The sequence below is a fragment of the Anarrhichthys ocellatus genome, unplaced genomic scaffold (assembly GCF_004355925.1).
Source record: "Anarrhichthys ocellatus isolate YVR2014 unplaced genomic scaffold, GSC_Weel_1.0 scaffold48, whole genome shotgun sequence".
NCBI lineage: Eukaryota > Metazoa > Chordata > Actinopteri > Perciformes > Anarhichadidae > Anarrhichthys > Anarrhichthys ocellatus.
This window is the reverse complement of record NW_022280078.1, coordinates 304,091-327,670: the sequence shown is the minus strand read 5'-3', so window position 1 is coordinate 327,670 and position 23,580 is coordinate 304,091. Positions and strand designations below refer to the sequence as shown.

Below are 23,580 nucleotides of genomic sequence, written 5' to 3'. Positions count from 1 at the left end.
CCCCCCCCCCCCCCCCCCCCACAGTTCTGGTGCTTCTCACAGTCGGAGGCCAGGGCCTCGTTGTACGCATCCAAATGCTCATCAACTTGTTAACTGAGGCCAAAGCCTTGTGGGTATTTTCTCTCAATTCCATAACTGAAGCGCAACAAAGTTGGGAGTCGCCCTGACTCCCAACTTTTATCCAGATTTATATTTTGACTTGAACAATTTATAATATCCCAGCAACATGATCAGTAAATATCGTGTACAGCAACTGAGTTTAAAGAGGAGGAAGTGATGTGTAATTATGTTTATTAGTTCATTCTTGACAACCGGAAGAAGATATGCGAGGTATCAAAGTTGCATATAAACAGGAGGACCAATGATCTTAAGCATATTGTTACATTGCTGGTAACTGCGTCCATGCATGTAAATATAGCCACTATTAGTTTGACTGTCATAGTTTAATACTGGTGACTGTTTTATTAATAGATTTATGTATGTTTTATAGATGTTTGGGAACTGGACATTTGGAACACTGGTGTTTACTGTCATGGTCATCACAGTTACATTGAAGGTAAATCGCACACAATCTATTGCTCTCACAACATTGCTATGAATGGTATTAGCAAGCAGTTTAAGACAGAAATGACATTTTTGACTATTTCTCGTGACTTGTAGACTCGAGCTTTATTTTCTTTCAAACATAACGTTGCTACAGTAACATACTTCCTGTTATATTCAGCTGTAAATGTGCTATTTTACAGGGTAATAATATTAGAAAACTGAATGTACGCTATCGGCTTAGGACAAAACAGCAAAAATCTAAATCGGCCAAAGAAAAGTGAATGGCTGGTTAAATACAAAGTCAAGCATGTTCAGCACGCTGAAGACAGTCCACCATATTAAGTATAAAAGGCAATTGAATAATGAGCTTAAAACTGTTGTTTGCAAACCAGTTTTTCCATATCTATGATGTCAGCGATATATTTTTGTTAGCTGGGAGCTTTATAGCATGTGTGGTTCCACAGGGACACACTTGAATTGCCACAGTCCCAAATATGAAATGGTGCATATTGTAAAGTACATCTATGATGTGGCCATTAACAGAACATTATTTGTCACAGGCTGGCAGATCGCTGTGGTTTATTGATGCTTTTACCCCCCCAGTCTCAGTGTTTTACACCTAGCTTTCTCTTCCTCTCCCTCTCATGTGTGTTTGTATGTAATAACAGCTCGCTTTAGAGACTCATTTCTGGACGTGGATGAACCATTTTGTGACGTGGGGTTCGATCGCCTTCTACTTCATCTTCTCTCTCTTCTACGGAGGCATCATCTGGTAAGAAGAGGTTCTTACAAGAAGATCGTGTGTTTTATTTTCTACACTGACTCTGCTTTCACGCTGAATGAAAATACTTTGCCTCGGTGTAACATGGTCTCGCTGCACAATCTACCACGTAGGCCTATCGTAACACCTCCTAATTAACCCCTTCAGTACATTGGGAGAATACATATGCAGAATAAATTGCAGTGGCTAAAAGCGATGGCTGTTTCGCTAAAGAAACACAAGTGAAATGAATGTTAAATCAATGCATTTACATTGATCCATTTTCTTTCCTGTTAGTAATAAATGACTATACCAATAGTTAATGATGGAAAATGAAAGTAAGTGGATAGAAGAGTACATAATGGGACATAAATCTACCCTCTAAGTACCTCTGAGCTCATACTTTGTCTGCATGGGGTTCCACATGACTTCAAATGCTCTGACTTAAAAGAGAATACACACATATTTTTTTATATCCAAGGATATACTGACGAAACTAAGAGCAAGACTCCAACTGCCAGTGAAACCTGAATATACAGAGAACAGGTGAAATTGAGGGGAGCCAGGCTGCTGGTTTATTGATGCTTACCACTACTAAAGAGAAGCATAAAAAAAGAAAAGTCTCTGCTTCCTCCTGCAGTATGTAACCATTGTGTCCCTTCCACTCCCTCCAGGCCGTTCCTCCACACCCAGGACATGTACTTTGTATTCGTACAGCTGCTGTCCAGCGGTTCAGCCTGGTTTGCAATCATCATCATCATCATAACTTGCCTCTTTCCTGATGTGGTGAAGAAGGTCTTCTATCGACATCTGCAGCCCACCAGCACACAGACGAGTCAGGTAACATGGGGAGGAGGGGCAGGAAGTGGTTACAGGGAACCTTTGTAAAGAAATCCTGCAATTCCTCTGAAGTGGATTATACTGGTACAAAATACAGGCACGATTTCAAATTGCATGCAGTGGAATCAAAAAGTATTTATTTGAATCAATGAGACCAGTTGGACACTAGTTAGTTCATTACCACGATCATAAGATAATCATACCAATTGTTTTAGGTGAAGAATGATAAAAAAAAAAAAACAATTTCTATATATTTTTATCTTTTTCTATAAGGTCTACGTACAGTCTCAGAAGTACAACTTATTAAAAGTAATGAAATGGCAACACGGCAGGCTAAACAAATTCTAGACGGAGAGAAAATGTAAATAGAAAATAAAGACATTGTTTTACATTGTAAAAAAAATGTCTATTTCCTCAGCCTCTGTGGTCATGAGTTACCCACTTCTTCTTTACCGCAGCAGCAGGGTGTTGAGTTGCGCACACAAACACTCAGCGTGACTTCTTTCTGATCGATACACACACACACACACACAAAAATCCCACAGTGTGCACGGTCAGCTCTCAGCAGACCCACGCTGTTATCGTATTGATTAGTCCAGCTGGAGGTTATGTTTTAGCTCATTCCTTCCTCCTTTCAAAGCTCTCCTTTTGTTTCTCAGCACAAACCGAGCAGCCTTTTCCAATCCTATGTGGTGTTTGTTGTTTCTGCTCTAACCTTTGTCCCATTTTGTCTCTGTGTGTATGCGTGTGTGTGATTCTGATAGTTGGTAAAGTATTGTGTGTTGAAATGTGTGGATGCGAGCTTGAGTTCTAACCTGTGTGTGTGTGTGTATGCGAGCTTGAGTTCTAAACTGTGTGTGTGTGTGTGTGTGTGTTCGTCCTCCTATCCTCTCTGTGTATTCTCCTGGTGTAGATGTATTCCAACCGTGTGGCGATAGGTGATGACTTCATCGCTCTGCAGCCTCTATCCAGAGCCAAGAGCCAGCTGGGCAAAATTAGGTAGAGGAGATGAGACCGATTCAGACCTGGGCTTAAAATAACTTGCTGCAATCAATTCAAATAAAACAAAGTATCCCAGGAGTGCGTAATTCAAAAGCAATATCGCTACATTAGTAGTTTTGGGATGCATCTGTATACGTTTGTGAATAGATACCCAGCATTACTGGTTTGCCCAGTTTTCCTGCGTGAATGCTGCTCCTTCTAAATTTAATTTCACTTCCGTTAGTTTGTAAATAAGTATTTCAAATATTTTAACACTTTTAGAAACCACTACATAGACAGTTCTTCTTTTGTTTTTTGCAATATACGTAACTTAGTTAGATCGACTTCACAAGATTTCCCTTAAAAATGAATTTGTATTCTCTTTTTACACATATGTCAGACTTAACTATGTATGGTCAGAAATAGTAGCAGTGTTATCATATATAGTATTCAGAAGTCTATTTGAAACGGTTACTTGTAGGTTATCAATGCAGAGGTTAAGCCCTACAAAACCAGATGTTTTAAAGATTATCTACAACATAACATGGACAGCATCTTAAAATAGATATTGCTTTAGGACACAAGTGCTCCTGTTTACGGCCATTCAAACAATCCCGAAATGTTCTCCCAGGTCTGGACTTGATTTAGTCCCACTGAGACCTGTTTCTAGCACTGGCAGTACACTGACTGCAAAGATGTGTGCTGTTAATGTTGGAACAGTCGTGCTACTGGTATATCTGTGACTGCATGCCCTTCGACAAGCCAATCAGCATTCTCCGGGATTGGGATGGGGGCGGGGCACTAAACGTATATTGGGGCTTTGTGGGCTTTAGTAGCTGATGCAAAAGTATGTAATATCAGGCATTTCACCCGCTGCATGCGTTGCATTTCAGTGAGAGGCTGACATAGAGAATGTGATCTGAGACGTCCACCACTCCCGCCTGTTGAAGCATGTGACTGTCATTACTCCCCCACTGCATGGACAAATGAGTGAAGGAATGAATGGCCAAACTGCCTTTATCTCATAGCTCTTTATACTGTAATAGAACGACTCAGGATCCTAAATTGTCCCTGAATGACAATATGGCTGACTGTGAGATCCTGCATCTGCATTAGTCCCAAAATCGGAGCTCCCGGTCAGACCCGCCTCCCGACCACTGGCTCGTGGTGTCGCCATACAACCTCAGTCTGGCATGCCGCACTCATTATTAAAGTGACGCATGGTGCAGCCCATCACAACATCCCTTTTTTAATCTGGAGCATGGTCCGTCCTCTTGACGTGGTGTCAAACGCCCTCAAACTGGGGTGTCACCATTAGAGGCACCCTCTTCAACGCAGAGTTCAGTCCACCTGCATGGTTTCAGTAGACCCACAGCACCGTGGCATGACGGACTGGTCCACGCTGCCTTGCACAGCATCATGATGTGTCGGAAGCATGACAGACTCTTGGGTTATTATCACAGCTGTTCTCGAATGATGACTTGACGATCTTGTGCAGATATCGCTATAAAACAGCCTGCAAGGAAAAGGCGAACAATAGTGTGAGCTCTCATCGGTGAACAGACTAGACTACAACACTTCTTAAACGTCTTCATTCTGTTTAAGTTTCTAAGATCATGTAAAAGATATAGGGTTAATAATATAAAATATTAAAGCCAAATGTTCTCTTATTCATGAGCATTTGATGCTTTTCTTTGTCATGTATGAAAGTAAATTGAATATGTGTTTTACACTGCTACTTAGATAAAACTAAGATTTTTAACACAATAATCACATTAATAATATAATTAATAGTTCATTAATTAATCACACTTGGCTCTTGGATGTTAGAAAATAATCTCCAAATTAATTGATAATGAAAAATAACTGTTATTTGCAGCCCTAGTATGGTTCATTTCTTTTCTAAGCTTTTGATTGCAGCTTGCATATCTTTTATGCAACAGCTATATGTCAGATGGTTCTGTAGCATTTAAAATGATAACAACCCTCCAGTAAATCCTACCCTCACTAAGGTTTTAATACTTAATATTTATAAACATTTTAAGAGAGCTGTATATGTTGGTGCTGTTGAACTGTATGTCAATAACAGTCAAATCAATCAAGGGTAGAAGTTTCAACAAAAAAATGTTTGTTTTTTTTACCTTGATAAAGGTAGGATTGCTTGCAGTAGTTTTAGTGAGATGTATCTAAAAGCAACTGGCTGTCACAAACAATACAGACAATGCAGGTCCCATACCCACAAACTCAATGAGCAGAAACAAACTGTAGATTGACTGACTGTAAGAGGGAAGCACATTATGCAAAAGAGATCCCATTTCCTCAGTTTGAGTGAATTGTTTGAATTGGTAGAACTACACAAGATGCTCTTACCGGGTTCAAAATCAAAGCGTAATGCAATTTATTCAGTTCTGTTGGAATAGTTTCAGTCTATCTATCAGTCTCTTTTCTTTTTTTTGTTAATTAGATTAGAGGGAGGTAATCGCAAAGGAACCCAGAGGGCTCTCTTGGGTTTTTTTATTATTTGCCTACTCTGTACTTCTGATAGATTCAGCAGCAGGTTAATTGAGTTGGTAACTAATAGATGGCTCTTATCAGCACTAGAAGCATGCATTTCCCTCGAGACACTGTTCCTCTGCCTGCAGCTTCTTTCTGTGTTCAGTCGTCTCTGCTTTTATGAGAAATTAAAGCCCTCCTCCAGTGACCTCATCAACCCCGACTCAAACTTTCTGCAGGACCTCTTCGGTAAATGATGATCGTCTCACAGTGCCAATTAGGAAAAGGTTAAGATCTGTAGCAGGGGAATAACACCTGTGATGCCCACCACAGTCCTGTGTCAAACAGCAGGAAGCAGCGCGTCATATTTGCCTTTTGAAGCCAAAGATTTGCTCTCAACTCTGTTGCTATGTTGGATTGCCCGTGAGGTCACTTGGGAAGGGCTTTAAAAAGGGGACCAGCATTGATTTGATCTCTATATACTGTATGCATACGTGTATAAGAGCGCACTGTAGAGTGAGGGTCAGACATTTAATCCACTGCCCCCCTACAGTGCAGTCTGGACCGACTCGCTGACTGACTGACTGCTTGCTTACTAACCGACTAATTAATCTGCTGGTTGGTAATCAAGCAGCACTGAAAAACATATCCACAGTGATCTACAGTCATTGAGTCTTGAATGGAGCCCATAGATTTACAAAACAAAAGTCAAACGAGAAGTTATCTCGTCCTGTTACCTCCACTCAGTCCAGATTTGGTCTGAGGCAGAATGTCGACTCTGGATATGTTTGCGGTGCGATCGGTCAGTTAACAGGCTTTACCGGTTATGTTGCTGTGTCGATGTCTGACCTACCAAAACGGTCTACCCGGCTGACTGATGAGTTGTTTGACCGGGCCAGCGGGGCTCACTGTAAGCATCTTGTGTCCTTCAGATGGAAGAGGGTGAGGGGTCAGTCGGCCCAGAATATGACCCTGTTAAAGCCCAGCGGAGCCCAGGGGAGGACAATTGGCACCTGCTAGCTGCTTATCCTCCCCCTGCTGCCCCACAGCCCAGACCCCTGCTCCCCTAGGTAGTACCATACTTCACTCCCATTGTCCCCCTTCCTACTGTCACTGCCCACAGCATCATGGCTTCACCCGAAGGACCAACCAACCCGCTGCAGTCAACCACATTATGTCCTTATATTTGGTTAAAACAACCTGCACTTTCAGTCATTCACCCCACGGCTGTATGTCACAGCTGCCCCTGCACTACCCTTTTAGTTCATATTTAAAAAATACTATTCCTGTACTGAATGTGTCTGTTGGCCTTACTTCCTGTGTGAATGGCCCCGTCCTCTCCCACACATACCCTTTCATGAATAACCTGTGGTTGATCAGATCTGGGATCAGAGTTTAGAGAGAGAGAATGCTGTTGGCATGCTGACTCCATTGTCCTTGCTGTATATTTGTTCAGTCATCTAACCCCTCCATGATAATACTCCCTATTGAAGCCTGAATGATATACCATTGTCTCCTTGTAAGTATTTCATATCTCATACAACCCGTTTGTGTTTAAAGTGACGTTCAGTGTTTTGTTTTTGCTCTGCATACAGATTGTGCATTGTGAGCGCCGTACATCAACTATAAACACAAGACTATTACATTTTTCTCATGCAGACAGTTGCCAAAAAGGTCCCGACAAAGATACTCTGCTCTCTTAGTTGTGTTAACCCAACATAAGGTTGTGCTAAGTGAAAGGACGGCACACGTGAACTCACACTGAACTCTCGGACTAATAAAGTAGATCAGGCAGGGGATGATGTCACCCATATAGCTGTCACTGAGGCCTGGGCCATTTTACGACAAAACCTTCAATTCAGCCTTTTGTTTACTTGGAAAACCTCATGATTCAGTGCTCTGCTGTAAACTAAGGTCTGGCCTCTGGGCTTCATATTACTGCTGCTGCTTCTCGACAACAAAATAATGACTTGCAGCACACAATCTGTTTTTTTCTTGTTCATCTCTCTCGTAAACAGCATCGGACAGCAAGTTTTATTGTAACATGAATGCCAATGAGAGTTGCATTATCTCAACTGTGTCCTGCGATGACTTGACCGCTGCAGATTGATGAGATTGGTAAAGTGACGAGCTAAATCCGTCATCTTAAAGTGAATGAAAAGCTCGCCGTGGTTATCACTCACATGCTCATACAGGCATAGGTTAACACAAGTGTAGGATGCATTGCCAATGACGACTTCAGCTGTGGCTTTGCTGCTGTAGCTGTTTTATATTATTTGTGTTTTGAATAATTACAGCCTATAACTGTTCTCTTTGCTCTTTTCTTTAAGTGGTGACTGCTGTGTTACAGTTACATGAACACATCTGTTTGCCTTTTTTTCCCCAAAAAGGAGACAAATTCTGATAAAGGACAAGAGAAAAAAAACACATTTATTATCCAGCGACACCTGACCTTGCCAGAATAAATCACATTGTCCTGTCTGTTTTCCTGTTTGCCAGCCAAGAAGCAGAAGTTTGGTGTTATGCCAACAGAGTCTCCAATTTCTGCTGCAGAGAGATGCAGCAACGTCACAATCAGAAGCACTGTGGAATATATAAGTTGCGCAATAGGAATAAATTAGGCTATATCACAGAAGAGAACAGGACTTGCAAGCACTTTAGGGTAAGCTTGGCTCTCCATATGCTGAAAGAAACAGGAGGCTTTATAACTTTAGATAGTCGAAAAGTTGCTTTATCTTAAGAAACATCTCCACAAATAGCGCCTGTAATTGATAACAGCAAAAAGTACAAATGAAGCTTATTCATCGTCTTATAAAAACCAGGTGGGTCACTGAAGTGAGTCTGAGGTTGATCTAGAGTTACATTGCCTCTTTATGCTGAGTTCTACAACCTTCTATTGTGTCTTAAAAGGAGCACACAGGATGAGTGTAAGCTCACACTCTGTCTCTCTGCTCTTCACCTTCCCTCTTCTCCACCGCACACCGTTTCTCTCTCTCCGGTGCTGACTCGGATTAACTGAGCCACCTGACCCTGCAGGTCTCTCAGCAGCAACTTCATTCTGCTTTGTCTACCAATGCATCTCTGGCTCACTGGAAAGTCTGATTCGTCATTTAAATATATTTTCAGTCTTTTCATTTCGACAATAAGAGGTTTCTTTCCAGTGATTGTCAACTTCTGTATTAATACAGACAATTTGTAGTTTTGCACTGCTTTTCACATTACCTTCGTTTCTGATCATGCATATTCATTCATATATGATGGTGCTTTCAGTATTTAAGTCAAAACGTTGTATAAAGCTGGACCCGTTAAAGGTTGGCATTTTAAATAGATGTAATCCTGATCATAGTCTCAAGTTTCCAAACAAAGTTAAGGAAAGATTTAGTCCACCCTAAAATACAAAATTTTTTTGTGTGTGTTTTCTCAAAGATTTAGTTGTTCACAGGTTTTATGGTTTATATATTTATTTGCAGCATTTCAGCCCCTTGTGTAGCATGTTTCTAATGTTTTCCCTGCACATCATCCTTCCTGTGACAGCATGCAATAAGTCATCCTCCAGCCATCCATTATCCTCTCAGAATGTGACAGTAAACCTGTTAAGTGTTATTAATTCCTTCTTTTTTCCTCCTCTTTCTCCACCCACTTCTCCGTCTTTCCTACCCTTTGCTTCCCCCCCCCCCCCCCAACCGTTCCCATCACCCTTTCTTTCTCCTGCTCTTTGCTCTGCCTCTCCATCTCCTCCCTCCAGTCTCTATCAGCCCCCCAGACGCAGACCCTCAGCTGTGTGGAGTCCCTGTGCTGCTACCAACATGGGCAGAGCGGCTGTTCCCGCCTGGCCAGCCTCCTGGAGCAAATAAGCGGGCGGTGCCAGCCCAGCGGCAAACATTGCCCCGCCTCCAGCCGCAGCAACAGGTGGGGAAGACGACGGCAAGGAACAATGATTATGAATCCCAATGCACCCGCACCGCCTCTTGGTGTCAAAAAATTTGGGCTGCAGTCCTGACTGTTGTATCTCATAACGTGGCTACGACTGTACTGTAAGACTTTCTTGTTCAGATCTGTTGCAGGGTGTGCATGCAGTAGTGGGGGGGCGGGTTTCAGACGGTCAAAGTGACTGGTTTTAAGGTGTGGAAGAACAACAAAAACAACCGAGCAAGAGCTAGGAGTTGAAGATGTGTGGATCAAGCCGTTATTAACTGCACTATTGAGTTTCTTATTTCCATCAAAGTCTGTGTTGGGAGAGTCTGGAGCCTAAACATTTAGATTAAGCCGACTGAAGGATGTGCTTAATCTCATATCTACAGTCGTGTACTATCAGAAATATATCCGTACACCTTGTAACCTTGAGTAGATTTTAATGGCTATGCCTTCTAGTTAGCATGCACTGCAATGGATGTGCGACAGGCTTGTCGGAGAGGATTTCTATTGAGCCCTTTCAATGGAGACTCGCTGCAATACACAGGCACCCAACAGGTCTCAATATTACACTACGTAACCTGTCTCGTGTGTTTAGCCCCTTCATTTGGGGCATGGCTGTCTGTAAGCCCATGTGTCTATCTCTTTGTCGTCTATGCTATGATCTGTTGTTCTGTCTGTCTCCTCTTTTTCTATTTGATACTTCCTAAAATCTATTTGATGTCCTAATTAGCCAGTTTTCAAGGAGCACTGCCTGCTCTGTAATGCACTTTAACAGACGACACCGATGTCGATTCATCATGTTGACTCGTTGGCTTTAGGTTGATCCCCAGATTGTCCCGTAGGTCTTGTTGTTTATTGGAGGTCTGCTCCACTTGAGGTAAGGCCACATCACGGCTAGTTGAGCGGCATACGATCAGAGCACCAAATGTGGGCGTGTACGTCTCTAGTATTAACCAAAGACTGAAGAGACGGGGTGAGATTTATTACACATGGTGTCACTTTATTGCACAAAGTGAGCTCTCAATAAGTGCAGATAAAACACAGCTCCACCTTGTGATAAAGGATAAAAAAAAACAGGGGTCTGCCTACTGCAGTTTTAAAGACGAGTGGACTGAGTTCACAGTTTTCTGGGCTGCCCAATCTGCAGTTTCCGTATTATTGTGTCTTTTTTGCCTGACTCCCAGTGACTCAGTGGCGTCGTCGATTAATTGACCCGATCGGGCCTTTCTGCTGAGTGATCAACACTCCCCAAAACAGCTTGGGACTCTCAGTATTGATTACATCAATAATGAAGATGCAGCATTCTTGGTCTTTGTGTGTGCAGTGGGTCTTGCGCAGATGTGTGTTCACTCGAGACTGTGTGGTTGTAAAGGTAATAATGACAGCATGCAGGTCAAATAAGGGATGCTCCCAGTTGCTCCTACATTTGAATATGTGTTCCCTTCATTAGTCATTAGACGGAGGGGAGTGGGGTATGCTCCATGAAATGATCTATTTCAGGGTCACGTCACTGAAAGAAAGCAAACTAGTCTGTTCGCTCCAGGGTCAAATTGACACTAGATGCATGATTCAATCTGGATTAATTTCTTCCTGTTGGAATGATTGATCTGTTTTCTGACCTTGGCACGAAGCAGCCAATTGAATCTGTTCCAACTGAGCTGAGAGCAGTTTGTACTCCCAGAAGGATAAACGATGAACAGCAGTAAAATGCTTTGCTTGGGTGTTTTTTACTGTAACTTTAGAAAGTGACGCAATCAACAAATATAATTGGGGCTGAATTTAAAGGTTTGAATTGTATTCTTTGTTCCTCCTTCCCTTACTATCAACTCTCCTTTCCTTCTCCCTCGTCCCCTTCTCACCCCTCCTTTGCTTTTCACATCCATTCTTCTTTACCTTCTGGGTTTGAGGAAATAAAGCATAAAACCACAAAGAATCAATGAAAGACTCCGCCCACACTAGGCCTTAATGCTAGGATACTGCCATCGGGGAAAGGGAATGTATTCACTCAGTCCTCTATCACATAATTAATCACTGGATGGGACATATTTAAGTGTATTTACAAGCTTATATAACACATAATGTATTTAACTGTTATATATTGGAAGCCCAACTGTAGCTGGCTGCTGAATGCTGACCACAGCTGAATTTTGGCTCGGGGCAAGAAAAGCCGCATCGTACTCACACGTGTGTCAGGAGTCAGAAAGACGAGATACGTAAGCGTGTGAAGTTGTCAAATTCCGGCAGCTGCGTCTCCATCCAAATGTCAAACAGATTTTTCACTGACCTTCAGATAGTTGAAAGTAAAGAAAAGCACTTGGTAGTATTTGGATATAATTAGACGGCAAAGTGTACAAAACCACTGAGCTGTTGAATTATCCTACAGGATTATTTAGTTAACAAACTCTTCAAGTCTGTTTTAAAAGCAGTTCATTGAACCTCGGACACTCAAATAAGTGTTGCAAAATCTGTTCCTCTTCTCTAACTTAATGCTTTATAATTAGAAAAACCAATCCTTGGGTAGAAACTCAGCTGCTGTCTGACCTCCCTTGCTCCTCTTCTCCAAGAACAAGGGGGACCCTAAACCAGAGAGGCTGCTGGGAAATGTAGTCTCAGTCTTTTTGTTTTTGCTACTTACTGTGTATCTGTTAGTCTTTTCTACTGGATCCTGAAGCCTTATATGGGCTTCTGAGAAGAGGCCAACTTTGGGGCGTGCTCGTTTTCTAACCAGGGGTGTTCCAGAGGGGTGGAGTTTACCTAAATTTCAAGACATAACTCCACCTATCTCGTCCACTTCGGGCTACAGAACAAGAATTCCCAAACTGTCTTGTTGCATGGGGGCTGCTGTTGCCTTTGGTACTTTGTGTACAATGTAAACTTGTATGTGTTTGTGCCCTCTCTCACACTCCTCCTCTTGCACTTTGTTTCTGTGTCCTTCTGTGTCTGAAATCTGCATCACGTTGTGCAAACTTCCAAAATGAATTATTCATGTGCTGTTAACAGCGAGCTTCGTCAGAAAACTGCCTGTTCTGTTCTTTTCTTGGGTTCCTGTTCCCACCGGCTCATCCAGAAGTGTTAACGTCCTCTTTGTTATGCCGTAATCCGGGGAGCAAAAAAAAAAAAAAATAGTTTTAAACACTTAGATGTTTCAGTTTGACCCCGGCCCTGGTAAACAGCCGAGCTGCTGATGTAGCATGTGAGTGTGCCTCCAGTCAAACCACCGTTTGAGTCATCGTGTCTTAAAACGGTTGTCTTCGTCTCTGAGAGCAGCGGTAAATTAAAGGTCACGTGAATTCTTCAGCTGACATTTAGAAATCACAACGTATGTGACGATGCTGATGGAGAGGGTGCAGCCTTCCTCTTGTCACATTCAGCTACAAAACACTGTTCAGCTGTTCAGGCTCGACTCGTACAGGCATGTGAGGATCAGGTGTAGCAGCCAGAATGGAGGCTCTTTTTGAACAGGTCTCTCTGCTGGTGCTCTTAACATAGAAGCTCTGATCATTGGTTTCGGTTCTACTTTGATGTGAGTCGGCATGCTGGTGGTTGGCTGGTTGTGACCGTTACGTGCTGTCACTGGCAGTTTAGTTGGAGAATGTTTTGAGTGGTCTAGGAACGGATGAGATTGTGCACTAGTTGTGTCTTTGTGAGACATTTCCAACGGAGATCCAGCTTGTTAAGCTAATAACAGAAAGGGGCCGTGGCTCTGTCGTGTCTCTAAATAACTAATAAGCAAATATGTTTAATATTGAGGAAGATAGTATTTTTCTAGATATCTTAACTGAACTTAGGGAAGTATATTTTACCAGCAGAGAATCAGATACTAGTCCTGTTTCTCTCGGGAGTGGATATATGAGAGAAGAATGTTGTTGATGCTTGTTTGTCATGATTTATTTCTCTTCATGGTGATTGTTTTATATATAGTCGAGTAGCTCAAGTTTCACCTCAACTCCTCTAAGAACAAACCAGAGACAGGTTCAGAAAACAAAGCCGGGTTTAAACGCGTACGATACAAAGAGCTTTAATTTGTGTGTTAAGAAGCAGCCGCAGCAAGAACTTTTACCAATATGTTTACAGTGTTGGAGACATATAGTAGCTTAGGGCTAGTCAGCGGTCTCTGAACATATGAACTCTAAATCTTGAGACTGTCTCAGCCTTTATAACCTTTGCATCATTTGCATTTAAAAGCACTGTAAGGATGAAGTTTTAAAGTGTAAAAATGTACGGTCTTAGTCCAGTAATTGGTGACCTTGTTTATTTTTATAGAGCACTGACATGTCAATTGCTGACTCAAAAACATACTTTCTTTAAATAGTATTCTCTACCCTGATAGACTTGGATTAGTGTGAGTTAATGAGGTGAAACTTTGGATGCTCATCACTAACAACTTCACACCCTTTACTAACTCTTCACTCTTCCATCCCTCGCTCCTCTCTGCTTCTTCCAGCCTGGTTCTGTAGATTCAAATCGCAAACCTCTGGACAACACACACACACACACACACACTCCGTCGGTCACCTAATTCTCAGTCCCTGCTGCCTGTTTTCAGGTCGTGGAGCGACATGGAGAACCTCTACTCCAACGATTGCAGCATCCTGACGCTGTCGCCCACCGAGGCCACCAACTGCTGACTCCCACGGCCGCTGACTGTAACTCGCACAGATCTGGGGGAGAGCTTCTACTCCACATAATCCCCCCCCCCTCCCACCACCACCACCACCACCACTGTGCCGCCATTTTATAAACCTACATTAGTTTAAGGTCACTGCATTCTCAGCTGGATGCAACACGGATGCATCATGTGAAACCAAAGGACTCTTTATCCTTCACCAGTTCCTCTTCTCCAGCGTTAATGAGTTCATAGCAGAACGATTGAGAAGGACTCGTAGTGAACATGAAGTGTGGAGCAAGTCAGCGTGGCACGAAGCAAACATCTGTGGAGTTGCTTCTGTAGGAAGATCGAGTCGGCGTCCGAGCAGCGACAATTATCACATTTCTGCTGCGAGTCCCGCAAAAATCTCTGTAAACATCATCGTTTGAATTCATTTTAGAAGTTAAAGAAGGCAGCACGCGAACTTCTCCTGCAGCTATTTTTTTTTAGCACAGTTGCCAACGCCGCAGTCAGGCAGCATATGTTCTACAGTCTAACTTCAATACAGGACTGAGCCACAAGGATGGTCTATGTAGAACCAGGTCCAAAGCTCCACTCAGTCGGGCTGCATTACGAGTACTTCTCAGAGGTGTCGCTTGCAGCCCAACATCATGTTGCTTCCATACACTTCCTGTTTGAGCCCTGCTGCACCTTCTGTTTCTCATTCGGATGAAAAGGTAGACGACGTGTAGCTTTCAGAGCCTTGCTGGTTCTGTTAACATCCAGACTTATTTCCGTAGGACCTCCAGTAGTCCCTCGATACTGTACAAGGAGCTCTACGGTGTTACCAAAGACTAAAGGATCCAGACTGTTTATTTTTGTGCCTGACTGTACAGAAGCTTGTATCGTTATGAAGAGGACGGTCATTGTTTGTGCCGCTCTCTCGTCCGACTGTTCGGGCCTCTGTGTCCCTGCTCTGAAGGAGGACAGATGGGGCCTGTTTAAAAAGCCATACATTTTCAGGAGGTTCTATTATTGATGGGTTATTGAAGGTACTGCAGAAAGAAGCTGTTTAAGCCTGTTGTTGTTGTTACTTTGTGTCTGGAAACTTGTTCCCATTGGATGCCTTTTTCTCCTTCAGCCGGTTTAGCGAAGGCATCTCGGCATTAAAGACCATCATGCTCGGGGAATATTCTGAGGCAACAGCATCAGTGAGTGAGGCTGTCCTAAGAGAGGTTCTATTGGTGGAATCATCCCGAAAAATATGGCCGAAGCATCGGATGAGATAACGGTAACCATTTCTATTTCAGCAAGACAGAACATGGCTTCAATGGCGAGATGCTTTTCCCCGGCTGATGCATGTCGACCCAGACAGCAGAATGTCTCTATCTTTAGAGAGAGATCGCATAAATATAATTCAGCTTCTACAGAGGTGAGAAGAAAAGCAGAGCGTTTGCACAAGTCGCATATCAAAATCACATGTCATTTCTCAACTCATTGCTTGTCTGTTACCATTTAAATCATCCAAATCATGTTTTTGCTGTCATGTTTTTCTATGTGTGTGTGTGTGTGTGTGTGTGTGTGTGTGTGTGTTTGTGTGTTTCTTGTATGTCGGCCATGTTGATTAGAAGGACGGTACATATCCTTGTTGTGCAATCTCAGTGGCCACATGCTGTCTGCCAGTAAAAGATCAAATGTTTCTCTGTGATGCTCGGTTTGACTTCTCTGACCAAAAAAAAAAAAAAAAGTTGAAATGAGAAAACGTGTGACGGTTCTTGTTTGTAGGAGGATTCGGTTGACTCCAGAAGTGTAATGTCGAAACGTTTCAAGACAACCGTTTTAAACAATACCCACAACTCAGTGCATGCCTGAGCTCACACCGGGGTCACACAGAGTTCATAGGATGTTTCTGTACTATGGTTACTGTCAATACTGGTTCTGTCAGTCAATTCCTTGAATATCCTCCGTGTTTGTTTTCTATATGCTACACATTGTTTGATGCATACCTGGGCCTGCTGAAGTTCATACAGGTGCGACTGACAATGAAAGTGTCTATTTATTATTGCAGAACTTTTTCTCTGTTTGTGTTGAACTTTCTTACATCTTGTTATAACGTGTGTCCTGTGCTGTACATTTTCTCTTGAGTTTAGACATGTAATCAGGAGGTTGAACCTTTATCTCGGCTCTGTTTGTTTTGACCTGGAAGGTGAGCCTGATATAAGCTGGATGTTTTAGCAAAAAGGACACTGGAGAACGTCCAGTTAGATCTTTCCTTTCACAACTCAACAAGTAATGATCAGGCCACATTTACACAGGATATTTTTTTTTTTGTGATTAAACATTTGTGTTCATACTGCTATAAAAATGTCTACCTGGATACCTATGATATCTGTACCTGGATGAGTAAAAAATACATGTTAACGCTGTTTTATAGGGATACTTCAAGTGTTGTACACATAAGGGTCAATTTACTCATACTTGGATGTTATTTTTGTCTTTTAGATTGACTCACACGAGGGACTTAAAATCAGGATATGTTCAGTTCACTTGCATTCATTTTCACCATAATTTTTGTACACAAGTATAATACATCCAGGAGAACCCTTTAAAGACCTGAAAAAAAGGGTCACATTTGATGCATCAGAGGCAGAGCTATCCTAATTTCAACCAAAAAAACAAAAGTTGGACAACCCTCCTCTCTGGAATCGGCAATAAACTACAGAGGACTAGGACGAGTCCTGTCTGGCCAAAGGCAGAAACACCTGCAGTGTTAGTGCAGTTCTGATGCCCCCTTGTGCTCAACTACGGAAGCCCAAAGTGTTCAAAATGTAATGATTAATACATCTATAACCATATTCATAAATACAAACATCTCTTCTGTCAAGACTTAGAAATAAAACACAAACTAATACCGAAGAGATACAAATGAATGATAGTGAGGACGGTTAATTCAAAATGACCTTTTCCAATGTAAGCGACAGTATTTTTAACTGAAAGAGTTAGTGACAGAAAGCAATACAAACTATGAAGTAACATTTGATAACGATGAGCAAAAGTTAAAAAATCTATAGGATTATTTAAAAAAATGTTACGCTCTATTTTTGCATTGTATATCCAGGTACATAGTTTTTAACATAAAGCATCCGAGCACTGACAGAAGGGTTTGGATACGAGGCCTCGGGGTATTTAGAAGTAGATTACGAAACCACATAATGCAAAATAAAAGTACATTTAAATTGTATCAAGCCTCAACTACAGATGATGATCATGTCCTCCATCAAAAGCACCATTGAAGTGTATTTGGATACTTTATTTAGAGATGTTAAATTCTGTCTCCAAGTGCTCTTGCTTCTTGAAATATTGGGCATATATTGAATATGTGTAAGGACCAAATTAAAATCTGTCACATTTGTCTTAATACATAATGGTAACATTTCATCATCCAGAAACCAGATCCTGAACTTTTCAATTAACTCATTTATTGTCATTGTTGCCATACATAATGCAAGTATCAAACATCGTTTTCAAGTTATTTCAGGAAGGTTTCCGGGAAATAAAGTTTTTAAACCGAAAAACAAAATATGGTTTCCTTGATCAAATAAGCTAAAAACAGGAGCTTAAATTATAGTTGTCTTATTATTATTATTATTATAGTTATATGTCAAATGATCAGTTTTCTGCGGCAGAATGTCCTGAGATTAAGCATCAGCCAGTACGACACAAAGCTGCAGATCAGAGCTGAACTGTATGTTAAAATCTATTTTATTCTCTACTTCTGTTGACTGTTGCTGTCTGTCTGTCCTCCCTTCTATAAACATGTCTAACAGCTGACGCTTATGGAGATGCAGTTCTATTTACGAAATAAATACATTTTTAAGAAACATGTCTGTGGTGCAATTTTGTTCATTTAAATGTTCTTACAAAAACATCCTTTAAAAAAGTGATGCTTTTGTGTGGCACAAAAAGTTCCATATATATATATATATATAGTACAGAATGCCATAAAGATGTAATGTAGTATGTCAGCAAAAATGTCTTGACTTTTTTTCTTTACTTTCTTTAACATACAAGTCTTCTTTCTGAAATGTTTTTCAACATACTGTACTGTTACTTTTTTTGACAATGTATACTATGACTTTTCTGATATTTTTTGACATACCATACTATGACTTTTTTTTACATATTATACTATGACTTGTTTCGGACTTGTTTCGATAGACTATACTCTTTCAAAAAAAACGTAGATACCATACTATGACCTTTTTTTGACTTTTTAGAAATACTATAGTATGGCTTCTTTTGACATACTATACTATTTTTTTAACACACTATACTATGACCTTTTTCTGACTTTTTAGAAATACTATAGTATGGCTTCTTTTGACATACTATACTATTTTTTTAACACTATACTATGACCTTTTTCTGACTTATTTTGACATAATATACTATGATTTTTGTCAACATGCTATGCTGTGACTTTTTTAAAGACCTTTTTTGACATACTACACTATGACTTTTTTCTTACATTTTTTGACATACTATACTATGACAAAAAAAACTCGTAAAAAACTGATAGTTGAAAAAAAATCATAGTATATAATGTTGAAAAAAGTCAGAGGATAGTATGTAAAAAAAAAAGTTAAATAAAATCAGTGTAAAACAGTCATACAAAATAGATAGGATGGTACGTTGAAAAAAGTCATATGCCAAAAAAGTCCTAAAATAGTCATATGTCAAAAAAGTAAAAGAAAATCATAGTATCTCAAAAAAGTCCTAAAAAACTGATAGGCTAATATGTCAAAAAAAATCATAGTATAGTATGTCGAAAAAAGTCAGTACGTCGAAAAAAGTGTCAAAAAAAGTCAAAAAAGTCTGATAGGATAGTATGTAAAAAAAAAAGTCATAAAAAAGTCATAGTATAGTATGCCAAAAAAGTCATAAAATAGTCATAGTATAGTATGTCGAAAAAAGTCATAGTACGTCGAAAAAAGTGTCAATAAAAGTCCGATAGGATAGTATGTAAAAAAAAAGTCATAAAAAAGTCATAAAAGTCATAGTATAGTATGCCAAAAGTCATAAAATAGTCATAGTATAGTATGTCGAAAAAAGTCATAGTACGTCGAAAAAAGTGTCGAAAAAAGTCATAAAAAAGTCATAGTATAGTATGCCAAAAAAGTCATAAAATAGTCATAGTATAGTATGTTGAAAAAAGTCATAGTACGTCGAAAAAAGTGTCAAAAAAAGTCCTAAAAGTCCAATAGGATAGTATGTAAAAAAAAGTCATAAAAGTCATAGTATAGTATGCCAAAAAAGTCATAAAATAGTCATAGTATAGTATGTCGAAAAAAGTCATAGTATAGTATGTCAAAAAAGTCAAAAAAGTCATAGTATAGTATGCCAAAAAAGTCATAAAATAGTCATAGTATGGTATGTCGAAAAAGTCATAAAAAAGTCAGTATAGTTTGCGAAAAAAGTCATAGTATAGTATGCCAAAAAAGTCATAAAATAGTTTTAGTATCGTATGTCGAAAAAAGTCAGGGTATATTATATCGAAAAGAGTATATAGTATAGTTTAACAAAATAGGAAATAATTCATAGTATAGTGCGTCTAAAGTGACGAAAAAGTCATAGTATATTACATCTTAGTAGGATAGATATCCTCACACTTAAATCTATGCAGAGAACACATTTTATGCTTTCGGTCTGAAGTGATTTCATGTCATTTAGTCATAAGACTTTTTTTATTAAAAGCGTTACGCTAAGCAACCTACAACAACCACATGGCACTGTGCATACTTTAAACAATTTTTATTACAGTATCCGACCGGTCCAATACTTTTTTTTTTTTTTTTTTTTTAAATCATCTGTCACACATCTACAAATTGAACACAGGTGTTTATCAGTTTTAGTCTACAAGGTCTCATAACACACCAGTTAGTAAAAAGAGTGATAATCAAGGCTGAATGATGAAGACTTTGGAGTCAGAAAGGACAGAATGTGTGGATGTTGAAGAACTAGACATCAACAACCCATAATATGTACTTGCACCAGAGATTAATTTACATTCAGCTTCTTTCTTGCTAAAATCAGTTTCCAGTGAAAACCGTGTCATTTGTTGATGACTAGGAAACAGAAGTGGTAGAATAGATTTCCACACTTATAAAAGCAGCATGTGAACATAACAAAATGACACAATTTGAGATACATGGTTCTGCTAGACCAACCTGTTATTAAGCATTACATGTTGAAAGTATTCACTCGGTATATTGTAAATATTTTAAGGTAATTTAAATCAGTATTCAGTTACTATTCCAATAGTCAACTGTGGCATAATTCTTCAAGTACTGATTCCACCTACTTATTATCTTTTGCTTACAAATAAGGTTTTAGTTTAGTCACGATGTAAAGATTAGGAGGTACACAGTGTGTGCGTAGAGAGGACCTCATCAGTAAGGAAGTGCATTAAGCTGTACTGAACAATAGAATACCCAAACCAGCTCTTACACTAACAGAAACACAGAGGAGAGGGGGGGGCTTAGAACAAAAAAAAATGCCAACAGATGTTTCCAGACATTCACTGATTCAAACATATAAACTCACAAGAAAGAAGTGTACATTTCTGATGCGTGAAAGGCAACTGTACACAGTAACTAGCTCCGTCTCCTGCCCGTCAGTGTGTATTCACGGGTGTGGTTGTGTGTTTGAGTCTGTTTACTGGCTGCCCCCCTCCTCCTCCTCCTCCTCCTCCTCTTCCAGCTCGATCAGAGGGGCGTGGCGATTAGCCTGAGAGCCCTCGGTGAAGAAAACCCTCTTAATCACACCTGACTTGGGCGCCCGGATCGTATGCTGCACAGACAAAAAAACACAAACGACTTCATTACAAACGCAGCAGAGAATGTGCGCACCTGTGAAGGGAAAAGGTGAGAATGTGTGTGTGAGGCAGAGCCAGCAGGAGAGTCCCTCACCTCCATCTTCATGGCATTCATGACCATCAGAGGGTCTCCTACAGCCACCGTGTCTCCGGCCTTCACCATCACCTGAACACAACGCAACAGCTCCTTTATTTGTCTGAACAGACGACACTTGTGAATTGAATTAAAAAAAGCTGTTATTTCTAACAGCTTTCTGCTGGACCAGTTCAATCTTGTTGAACTTTTGTCTCAGCACGCCTACCTGTTGTATGTTGTAATAAAAGGATCATACAAAATATATTTACAACACATTATTTAATATGATGACATAAATCTCTAGAAAGACATTTGCAACAGCTAGTTTGGCCTGCAGACAAATAAACAGATTTCTTTGCTTGACGAAAAATTATAATTTTATAATCTCATATGTTAAAACAACCAAACCCACCTTCTCTATGGTCCCCGTCATGGGGGCCACTGCTCCACCTTGAGCCCCAGAACTGCTCACACCAGCCAGATACTTGGGCACTGGAACAGACACCTGGGAGCTCCCCTCCTGCAGAAACAAGTTGGAAAGATGTCAGACGAGAAACAGACCTGTGCCACAGCAGCAGGTGAAGGGCAGTTTCTGTTACATTGACTGAGAATGAACTTGCATGAAATCAACTATAAACAAGAGAAGCTAACTAATAAACACACATTACAGAGATTAAAAATTGCTGAATTTCTGCCATTTAATACAGAATATGAGGAATGAAGAACTATAAGTATTTGAGTTTAGGGCAACAGATTTTAACATCATACTTCTACTCTACTATATTTATTTGACAATAGTAGTTTTTAGCTACTTTGCAGATTCAGATTAACAATACAAAATATAAATCAACTCAATAACTGTGATGTATTGTTAAGCAGTACATAATTATCAAGTATACAAAGTGACGATCATTTTCACTATTTCCCCCATGGACCAAACAACAAACCAATTAATTAAGAAAATAATCAGCAGAATAATCAAGATGAAAATAACTGTTTGCACCTATAAAGGAAATACTGTAATTTAGATTTTAATAATTACATTTTAATAACTTGAATCAAAAACAGCTCCAAATGTTTCACTATTTACAAATCACATATTTCTGTTTCTTGTTACTTGAAATAAACATAAACCCCAATGCAACTATATAGATATATATACACATATAGATAGATGGATGAGTGGTAGGAACACACCATGGAGAACAGGTGCACTGTGTTGTCCAGGATCACCAGTTTGGGACGAGACTTCACGCCGTTGACAGAACAGTGAAGGAATGAAGCTCCGCCTTCCGTCTCCAGCTCTCCAGTCACATCGTACACCTCCTCGCCAATCTGGAAGGAGAAATTATGCATTTATTTATAAATATGAAGGAGGCAGACTTTAAAGTCTTCATTAATTCTTGACCTTAACGTCATGGTCAAGTGAATGGAAATTCATTGGTGTTTATTTTAAGCATAGAGAATGGGTGAACATTTGAATATAGAAACAAACACAATCACACAATAACGATAAAGACAAAACATTTTAAAACACAGGACAAACTCCAGCTTACCTGCATTGAGTATCTGCAATCTTTGTTGTACACAACGACCACATCAACTTCTAAAGACAACAAACACACAAGAAGAAATGTCCTGAACAGGAGGAGGGCAGCAAACAAGACATTTAAATGTGTTGCAAGAGCAAGTTAAACACAGATGCTTCTCTGCAGTGCATCACCTTTGATCAAAATTCTATATTTGCCTTTTCTTGCTCCTTTATTCATCCTACACCGTAGTACACTCAAAGCTCACCCCATGTCTGTTACTTACTTTGGTCTCTCAGCTGCAGCGTCATGTTTCTGTTAAACTTAACGTTGTTTCTCCAGCCGCTACCGGAGCCGAATGGGGAGAAGGGATCTGAAAATCACACGCACCATATACACTTAGTATATTACTGTTTCATATCAAATGTGCAATAAGGGAAATATTTCCCCTCACCAGTGGAGGTGTGTGTGAACTCCTGCGTGCGTTTCCTCTCTTGCAGCACCAGGCCCAGGGCGGCCTGGCAGATGGTTTCCCCAGAAGGAGTTACCGGAGTGGGGAACAGGTCTGCGTAGTGCTGCGGGATGAAACTGGTGGTCACGTTTCCAGCCTCAAACTCCGGGTGGCCCGAAAGACTCAGCAGAAAGTCAATGTTAGTGTTCAGTCCGACGATCTGAGGACGGAGAGGACGCAAAGAAAGTTATCTATGGCCATTCTTTGTAAATGCTACACCTTGAGGCTTTACGTTCAGTAAATACTGTATTTGTTTAGTCACATGACATGCAAAGCACCACTTGACTGTGTGAGTCTTACGTTGTACTGTCGTAAGCAGTACCGCAGCTTCTTCAAGGCAGCAGATCGGTCTTCTCCCCAAACCACGAGCTTAGCGATCATTGGGTCATAATGTGCCGACACCTCGTCCCCTGAAACCAAACACACACACACACACACACACACACACACACACACACACACACACA

At 40.4% G+C, this 23,580-nt stretch overlaps 2 protein-coding genes across 12 annotated transcripts in view; one reads left to right on the top strand and one right to left on the bottom strand.

Annotated features, from left to right (window-relative positions):
• Positions 1-18,004, top strand: part of atp11b (ATPase phospholipid transporting 11B) — a 50,285-nt gene extending 32,281 nt beyond the window's left edge. For 2 of the 10 annotated variants that reach the window (XM_031869645.1, XM_031869647.1), the window contains 4 exons: positions 491-556; positions 1,215-1,318; positions 1,981-2,146; positions 9,366-14,173. In XM_031869645.1, coding sequence (XP_031725505.1) covers positions 491-556; positions 1,215-1,318; positions 1,981-2,146; positions 9,366-9,620 — 591 coding nt within the window. In that variant the 3' untranslated portion in view covers positions 9,621-14,173. Of the gene's footprint in view, positions 1-490; positions 557-1,214; positions 1,319-1,980; positions 2,147-2,910; positions 2,914-3,059; positions 3,146-6,552; positions 7,460-9,365 lie in introns of those variants that run through there. The other 8 variants (XR_004213534.1, XR_004213536.1, XR_004213535.1 and 5 more) reach the window with 8 other exon arrangements.
• A 1,618-nt stretch (positions 18,005-19,622) lies between these two features.
• Positions 19,623-23,580, bottom strand: part of mccc1 (methylcrotonyl-CoA carboxylase subunit) — an 8,059-nt gene continuing 4,101 nt past the window's right edge. For both annotated transcript variants that reach the window (XM_031869782.1, XM_031869783.1), the window contains 8 exons: positions 23,414-23,523; positions 23,057-23,273; positions 22,889-22,975; positions 22,630-22,679; positions 22,271-22,408; positions 21,486-21,593; positions 21,092-21,163; positions 19,623-20,972 (listed from right to left, as the gene is read on the bottom strand). In XM_031869782.1, the coding sequence (XP_031725642.1) occupies positions 20,838-20,972; positions 21,092-21,163; positions 21,486-21,593; positions 22,271-22,408; positions 22,630-22,679; positions 22,889-22,975; positions 23,057-23,273; positions 23,414-23,523 (917 nt within the window). In that variant the 3' untranslated portion in view covers positions 19,623-20,837. The remainder of the gene's footprint in view (positions 20,973-21,091; positions 21,164-21,485; positions 21,594-22,270; positions 22,409-22,629; positions 22,680-22,888; positions 22,976-23,056; positions 23,274-23,413; positions 23,524-23,580) is intronic.